This window comes from Pygoscelis adeliae, unplaced genomic scaffold (genome assembly GCF_000699105.1).
Source record: "Pygoscelis adeliae isolate BGI_AS28 unplaced genomic scaffold, ASM69910v1 Scaffold14, whole genome shotgun sequence".
Taxonomy (NCBI): Eukaryota; Metazoa; Chordata; class Aves; order Sphenisciformes; family Spheniscidae; genus Pygoscelis; species Pygoscelis adeliae.
In genome coordinates, this window is record NW_008825109.1 from 20,045,524 (window position 1) to 20,054,509 (window position 8,986).

At 38.7% G+C, this 8,986-nt stretch overlaps 1 protein-coding gene across 1 annotated transcript in view; it reads right to left on the minus strand.

Moving 5' to 3' along the window:
• COL4A6 (collagen, type IV, alpha 6) overlaps positions 1–8,986 on the minus strand; it is a 109,627-nt gene that overhangs the window by 86,373 nt on the left and 14,268 nt on the right. Inside the window, 1 exon segment of the mRNA XM_009327907.1 lies at positions 8,024–8,107. Coding sequence (XP_009326182.1) covers positions 8,024–8,107 — 84 coding nt within the window.

Here is an 8,986-nt window from a genome sequence, read left to right on the forward strand (position 1 = left end):
TAGTCTGGTTCTGTCTTCCCATCTGTCTACATACATAAAATGAAATCAGTGGGAGTGATGGCATTGGCTTCAAGGTGAATAGTACTTTACTCACCCGGATTACCAACGGTAGCTGTGGCAGCTTGTATAAGCAAGAAATTATAAAGTATCTATTCTCAGGGCAATATGCCTGCACCCTCAGCTCACAATACCAGCATGAGAACAGAGAGAATCATGGTTTGCTGTGTCTTCAGATGAGAAGGACATATCACAGTACATGGCAGAGCAATCTGACTCTGCCACCAGCTGACCACGCGACTTTCAGTAGTCATCTCAGCTTAAATCCATAGCAGTAACACCTCACTTTTGAGAGCCTCAGTTTGAGAAAATGAGAGACTTTTGTCAGGCTAGAAGGGAGAAATAGAAAAGACATTCACATGGTATACTGAGACTACATAACTTCTTCTCAAGCTAAGACAACTCACAGCATTGTAGGATGCAGCAAGGAGCTTTTTAAATGCTCCATTTGCTCCAAAAACACTGGAAAGACTTTAAAACCCTGGGTTACAACTCACATGAAGCACAATTACTTGAACAGTGACAGATACTTCTTTGCTGGGCTTTTCCAAGCCATCTGGAAGTGCTCTATGGAGCACAGTTTGAGGACCCATGTTCTGGTTGATTTCAAAAGTAAACACAGGCCCCCACTGCAATTACAAAATAGGCTGCCCTTGCAGGCAGATTTAGAAACAGTTTCAGGTCACAGAGTCACCTCAGCCACCCTGGTGATACAGCAATGCTACGGTTTCTGGTCGATTTCCAAAGCTGTGGAAATCTTCTTAATGGGATATGTTTCCTAAAATATATTTAGCCTCATTTAGTGCACACGTCCTTTTGGCCAAACAGCAAAACAAATCATGGAAACATGATTTGCTACCAGAGACTCCTTGGTTAGCCTGCTTAAATACAGTTGTTCACCATTACTGAATTCTACAATGTCTATAAGTAAGATAAGACGGGTGCCTGTCCCCTCAAGAAGTCTTCACAAATGTGCCTGAGATTATGAGAGATGATGTAAAACTGTACATATGAACAGGTTTGGGCTTGATACCCATTGCATAAGGGATACTTTCAAATGCAATGATATCTGTTTTATTTATGTTGTTTTAGTTAGTATATGGTGTGGTTCTCATTAGAGAGCTAGGCTCAATGTATTTAGGTTGGGTCAGGAGGACATGTACAATAATTGCTTAATGCCGCATTTGGCAAAGTTAGTTTTATTACTTAAAAAAAAAAAAATCTTGGCAGTTGTTAAAAAAGCAGCTGGCATGTAAGTTGTTTGACTTAACTATTACCTCATTTTCTTGCAAAATATTGCCAAAACTTCTTAATGACAGCAAACAGATGGTCAACATTTTTCAAGGTTATAGGTAATCCTCTTCCCAAATCAAATGATGGCATTTTATTTGTTTAACCAGAAGGGGATTTGAACAAGAATTAGACATCATTTACATATATTCCATGACCAGTATTTACTAAGGGTGAAAGTACCGCAGTATTGTCAAAACTGCAACACATCAAAATAATTTAAAACAAGGTATAGCCCTTACATTCACATTTGGAGGAGAAGGGTCTGGCTGCTGGCTGATTGCTAGTGCTCAGAAGCCTTGGTAGACAGCAGCCTGCCTGCCTGCCTTCCTAAACTGCTGTGCACATTCAGTTACGCTGCAGCCAGTCCACCTTAAGAGTTCAACCTAAGATATCACACAATCAGCTGGTATAGAAAGAAGGATGAGAAAAGGAGAGAAATTGGACAGGCTGATGAAGTCTCTTACATGAGGTAGACATATGCAGAAGTCCAAGATCTTTCATCTTCAGATGTGACGAAAAGATAATAAAAAGACAGAAAGATATAAAACACAGAAAACCACGTCAGGCCAATAGTTTACAAGCAGTATTTCCAGACACCAGTCAGAAAGGAGACTATAGCTTTTTCAGCTGTAGCCAGAAGAAAGTGACATGAATTGTTGACATGTAGACAGGAAGGAAATGGAGTTAGAGATATTGTAGAGAATGTCAGAAATTGGTTATAACCTGGCAGGACGAGACAAGTCAAGGACAGCATCTAAGACAGCTGATTGACTGAAAAGATGCTGGTGTTGACAACAGCAAAGAGAACAGGAGGAAAAGGAGGACTTAGTTAAAAACAGGACATTGGCTTCTGGCACTAAGGTGACAGTGAGACATTTAAAAGGACATTTGTACAGGTCTGATGGGACGTACAGATAATAGCAGAGGGAGAGAAAAGGAAAACAACTCACTCTATTGAGACAGCGAATGAATAAACAGAAAAATAGAAGAGAGGAATTGTGAAAGCCAAAGAAGGGAAAAGTACCGAAGCCTAGCATGTCTACCAGACCCGAGCCCCTGAGGTCTGGATACAAGATTTTAACAAAGTATTTTCAGGGACCACAGCACAGTAGTTGGACTGGAGGTTGCCTACAATGCAAGTGGAAAGGAAGAACCTACAATAACAGTTGGCGAAGCCTGGAAGTGAAATCAGAAATTATGGCAAAACATACATGTAGTCTAGTCCAAACTTTTGGGTTCTTTTGCAGCAGGAAAAAACAATCGGCTGTACTTACTCTAAGAGGAAGGATCCCGGAGAGAAATCTTTGGGTGTAGGTAACAAGGAGAGAAAGCCAGGAAGCATGGGTTCACAAATTGTTTTAAACTGGATGATGAAGAACTCACTCTAGAATTAAGCAACATTTCATTCCCACCTGAATTATCTAACCTCCTTTTCTGAGCTCACACTAACTAGAGAACTGACTCCATGTTCCTGTATATGAATTTAGTAGTATTTGCTATTGCGTGCTGTCTTGCTTGACCAAGCTTAAACATACTACAAGAACTTACGACCACTGTTAAATGGCCAACATTTCTCAAGAACTACTATAATGCAATAATGCTTCTCAGATGTGAGAAGATCTTTATAAAAATAACTATATAATGATCCCAAGTATTACCTCTAGCAGGCTGATTATCCATGGTTAGTACACTAGGACAACATTTAGAAGCGGTCATATCTTGGCATTGTCAGTTTGAAGGAAATCTCAACATCTCATAGTCTGATTTGATTTTAATTGGTATGGCGGGCCAACCTGCAGGCCACAGATATCGAAATGGCATCACTATGTCCTACAGTGCTTGTCAAGTCAGGCAGTAGGAAGCCACATAGAAACAGAGAGAAGTTTGAACCAACAGCTTAACAGAATTTTGTCTCCAGCAAATATGTTTGTGTAAAACACTTCTGCAAGAAAAATTCATTTTGTTGAGTCGAAACTTCCAAAGAAATTGTGTTTCTTCAGGAAATCCCTAAACTGTTCCAATTAGAGTGTTTAACCAGCCAAAGCAAAATTCAGCAAACATTATTAAAAAATACAAGTTGTAATTATTACAATTTCATAGCAAAGAAATGTCAACCAATCTTCAACTAATTATCACGAGAGGCACTCTGTACACCCAGTATTAAGTTGAGGGGATTAGTTCCAGACAAAAGTTAATCTAAGATCTCTTGCCAATGCGACATTAGTTTATGCTAGATAACAATTAGATTAAATCATCCAAAGTTCTGACCTCAGGTTATGCTGTTCCATGCATGGATGTTGAGGATCTGTCTATCTTTTCTAGCTTGTTTGATCTGCAGTAATTCTATCAAAAACTCTTTGATTGCCCACAGATAATTTACACTACATTTACTATCATCTTTTTAACTTCAGAGAAAACCTGTGGAATCTCACGTATCTCGGGGTACATTAGCCTTTAATTCAGATAGTGACTACATTTTTGAGCAAAATCTCTCAGTCTTACTCAATCTCTCCTACTTACTGCGCTTTGCTTCACATTGCAGTGTAGTCTTGGAATACATAAATAGGATTTCTTTTGAGTGAGGCTAGGTCAGGAGATGGGCTCCACGGCATATCTGAGGCACTCCAGTGGTCCTTCACTTCATGGGACCAGACTCAATTTAGTGTAAAGTGTCCATCATGTCCTCAGAACTAACTGCCTCATTCTACAGACACACTCCTTTCCAACCACACCAGTTGCTAGAAATAGCCTCTGTGTGGATTTTTTCAGAGACAGGAAAGAGGTTCTATAATGCCATTAATAGTTTTCTAATTGATCATATTATCATATTTTAATGGGCTTTAAAGAACACATGATGTGTAACAAATATACACATTATTTGACATGATCACATATCACAAGAAAAAAAGAAATATAATTGGTAACAACAAGTTCTCCCAATTTACAGCAATTCTAAGCTGTAAAAGCTGCTTGAGACAGTCTCTGCTGAGTAATTTGCGGAGCCTTGGAAACCATTTCTAAATTTTTTTTCCCTTCTAATTCTTTTTTTGGTGCGGGAGGTGAGGACAGGACTTAGAATGAAAAAATGAAAGATTAATATCAGCTGAAGGGCTCCAGTACATGTTGAGCAAAGTTTAAAACAAACCCTAATATTGTTATAAATTCCCAGATAAGTGAACAGGCATCAGGAGAAGGTATACATGCAACTAGGACTGTGTCTGCTAGTTTATCTTTGTGAGTGTTTGAAAGTAGATGACAGTATATAAAAACAAAAAAGCCAACACCATCATAAAAAAATGCAAAATGAGCTGCAGAGATGAAATGGTGCAGGCTGTCTACTATGTAGTGTTTCTTGAAACTCTACAAATAGGGAAAATGCCCTCCTGCTTTCTGCTGACTTATCTGCAGTGCATTTCTTAGCAAGACAGCCATCAATACAGCGTGACATTTTCAAAGGGCATTATCCCTGCCCATAAACTGTGGATTAAACAGTGAGAAAGGGGACTGAAAAACAATTATTTAAACACAATAATTTCTTCTGACAAAAATGTTCTAGCTGTAGATAGCTCACCTACACTGGAACTATACATATTAGAAATTCAGCCTTTCACTAGAAAGAGACTAGCATCGGAATTTACATTCACTTCCTCACATTATAATTTAATAAGGTTGCTTTTTCCAACTTCCCTCTTGTGCTTCATAGTTTAACATAAAGCGCTTTTTCTACCTATCAGTTGCTGTTCTGAAAGAGGACTGTATGTAAGACTTGTATGCAGAAGTGGGTTCAATAGGTGTAAGTTTGTGTTCAGACTGTCTCCCTTCCCAAAAAGATTGCATGCACCGGAGTACATTTGGGTACCTCCACTATCACAGCAGACTTCCTTTTAAAATTGCCTTGTTGTACTAGTTTGATAGCTGGTATCTCAGCTGGCCAGAAGAACGGGAGTAGGGACATAGAGATTTAGAAGTCCCACACATTCATGTAGAGACTCCAGCTGTAGGTAGGGGCTGTCATATTCTCTGTGATGCTACCTGGCTTTTTCTTTGCACAGCATTATGTTAGATTTCATATTAAAGTCAGTATTAGTTCTAACAATGCAGTTTAGGGGAACTCAACAACCATATCCAAAATTCCTAGACTTGTAACTGGCCAAAATCAGTTTGGTGGGCTTCTCCTGCTGCTATGTGCCTTATCACTCTGTTAGAAGAATTCCCTAAGTGGCTGCTAGACAAACACTGTACCACCCTTCCTTCTAAAAAGAATCCCAATCTATTCCACAAAGAGCTGACTCACTCTGTAGAGATCAGTCTTCTATCAAGCTCTGTCTTAAAGATAAGGAGGTTACACTTGTTCTCTTTTTTTTTTTTAATATCTTGCACATGCACTAACAGTCTATAGCAAAAACAAGAACATGGGGACATAGGGGTTCTACATGCCTACATCCCATTTCTAGAAATATCTTTCACCAATTAGGCAGTGGGTCTTAGGCACTTTTGACATTTTTATTGCCTAAATAAATTTTTTAAAGTATCTGGTCAGAAACAAGTTCATCACAGCTTGATCTGATCAGAATTGCACCCAGGGAGGAGGACATTTAAGGACACTGCCTATATTATTTTCATTGAGCTGTCAGCTTATTGTCATTTTTCCTGTGCTTTTTAGCCATTTCTTTCTTTTAAAAAGAAAGCTTAGCTTTATTCTGATCTGGTTAATTGTGTAAAATTGACAGCTGAAACTTTTTTTTAAACAAAATATGGATTCAGGGCATTGGCAAAGTCCCATCTCCCATTTGCCTGTTCTGAACTTAAAGGTTTTGCAGCAATGGAGGAGAAGCTAGGCAGGAAGCCAAGGAATTAGCCTCAGGCTGTACAGTCTCCTCCAAGAAACAAGCTGTGCTGTAGGATACATAATCACACCACCCCCTTTCCCAGTTCAGCCAGTCACCTCCTTATCCTCTGGCATGGCAGGACTCCAGTAGCTGCCTGCAGATGTCCAAGAAGGTGTCAGCAGGGCTCAGTATGGCTTGATGGAAGTAGTGTTGTAAAAGGGAAAGATTACCACTTCTAGCAGACGGTTTACTCCACGGACAGGTCTCAGTAGGATGGAACACGTGTTTAAAAGACTGAAAATGCCTACCGATACAGGTCACATAAGAAACAAGCTAAAAGCCAAATGAGTTCTCAGGTCAGCTATGCAAACAGCCTAAAATCTTTGTGACATCTTAACAAAAGAGATGCCAAGAGCTCAAACTGCAAGGTCAACAGTGTTGTGGCCAGTTCAAACAATCAAGTTGAACCCCGGGAATGTAAAGAGACAGAAGAATGATGCTCATTGCTATCTGTAGGTCAAAGCATTTACAGGATATTGTGTTCCAGAACCAAACTAGGTCTGTCCCTTTCTGTATCTAATCACAAAAGGTGTTGAGCAATTGGCTTTAGCTCATATTCTAGGTTATGTTGAGAACTTCCTTGCGAAGTTCTTCCGCCTATCTGTTTAGACATGTTTTCACCCTGCCACATGATGATTTGAAAGAATTTTTATACTTCTAGAGCAAACACATCATCAGTTATCAATTAAGAATTCATGCTCAAGTCTGTCTGCAATCATGCTTAAATGGTATCATTGGACGATAAACGGACGATCATTTCTAAATAGCAACGTTTTCCTAAGTTCAGTCCTAGAAAGTGATACCTTGAATTTACCCATACCGTGTCACTGAAACACACAGGAAAAAAAAAAATCAGGACTGCTAGTGTTTAAATAAGACTTAATTTCTTTTGTTTTCCCTCAGAGGATGACTTTTCAATATGATTTCAGCAAGAATAACTGCTTTATTAAACAAGACAACTAGTAGTATTTCCCTTCTTCTTAAGCCCTTACAAGTTAATTCTTCAAGTAACTACAATGCAGCTCTTTCCTCCTTTCATCTCCGTAAGCAAAATCTGTAAGATTCATTTTGATACGTGCTAAAATACTTCAGAGACCTTAAAAGAAAATATTAAGTAGATGATGTCTGGACAAAAATTAACATTGTAATTGAAGGCAGAGTGAAGTCAGCAGCTCTGCATTACCCTAAGATAGGAAATAACCAGCTGCATTAAGATAAAAGTTATAACCCTTTCATATAATCAAAAGAAATTAAAGATTTTTACAGAAAACTTGCTTAAACATTTGGTTGCTTCAAACGCAGACTTCAGAGAGGGGCTTTAGCTAAACAAAAGACTTTCTCAAAGGGAAATGCTTAGATTCATTCAGTTTTGTTCCTTCGCAAATAAACACCAAAGTCAAAAACACTTCCACAAACAAATAGAAGCTATTACAGTAAGGACTGGGCAAAATCTGTACTGGAAGCCCACACTACTTTGATTTTCCTTTTTAATTGTTGTAATCTACTTTAAAAAATCTGACTTTTTTGAACTAGGGCTCATACCACATAAAGAAATGAGATTCCACTGAAGACTCATTGCAAAGCTAGCAATTTGTAAACCTTTAGAACAGCTTTTGAAATCTTGGCCAGGGACATTTGAAATGCAGCTGGTCTTCATCATTTCTCTTGTTTCATGAGGTCATTAGATTGAGAATTACACACACTAACTTGGGGTTTATTTATTTATTTATAAAAAGATTGATAAGAGACACAAGGACTAGTTGTATTAGTGAAAACAAACTCACCCGCGCACCCTTCTCTGGAAAACATTTGCATCCAGCGCTGCAATCACGGCCCCCACATGGCCCACTGTAATACTTCTTTCCACCCTATTAAAAAAAAGAAAGAAAGAAGAAAATTGAGTGTCATATGTCATTCATTTGTCTTCATTTGTCAGCTGAAGATCTTCTTCAATTAAAATGCTTTGTTTCAGCATTTTTCACCTATGTTACATTTACCGTGTGAATTTGCTGGGAAGTAAGTGGCAAAATATAGTTACATTTTAACCATAATTGGGTCATTTTCAGAATCACCAAATAGACAGAAAAAGTTGGTTTAGAAATCCTTTGAGGACATGTGAATCTACACAAATTGGTGCTACTCTGCAAGGTGATGAGTGCTTTCTAGGGCTACCAAAACCTGTAAGACTAGGTGATGTTTTGACATACTCAGTACACTATTAGACTAGGATCACAATCAGTAATTAGAACTTGTGCCTCAGCCATCCTGCATACCCAGGTATCTCTACATCAACGAGAGCTACCAAGACAAGTTTAACTTTGTGATCCTTGCAAGAACAAGAAGCTGTACCCCCTGAGCCATAAGAACAGAGAAACTCCTGGATGAGAGAAGGTGGCATTTTTAACTAAGAATAGATGTGCAAGGAAGATGGTAGGAAACCACCGTGGATTTGGATTTAATCTGAAAATATATTCTGCATTTGCTGCATTAGCATTAGTTATTCCAAGGATAATTATAATATTTATGTAAATCTGAATTCCCTATATCACGAACTTAATTCCCAGCTAACACAGATTGTGACAGTACGTGGAAGTCAACTACACGAATTTAGTTCAGAGAGTTTGACCCACTCCCTCCCACACTCAACAGGCTCAAAATACTGGGCTGCCAAAAGCTCTGCAACACTACTGACAACACCGTAAGAGTCCTGGAAAAAAAGTTCAATTTAGCATTGTAATTTAGCCACT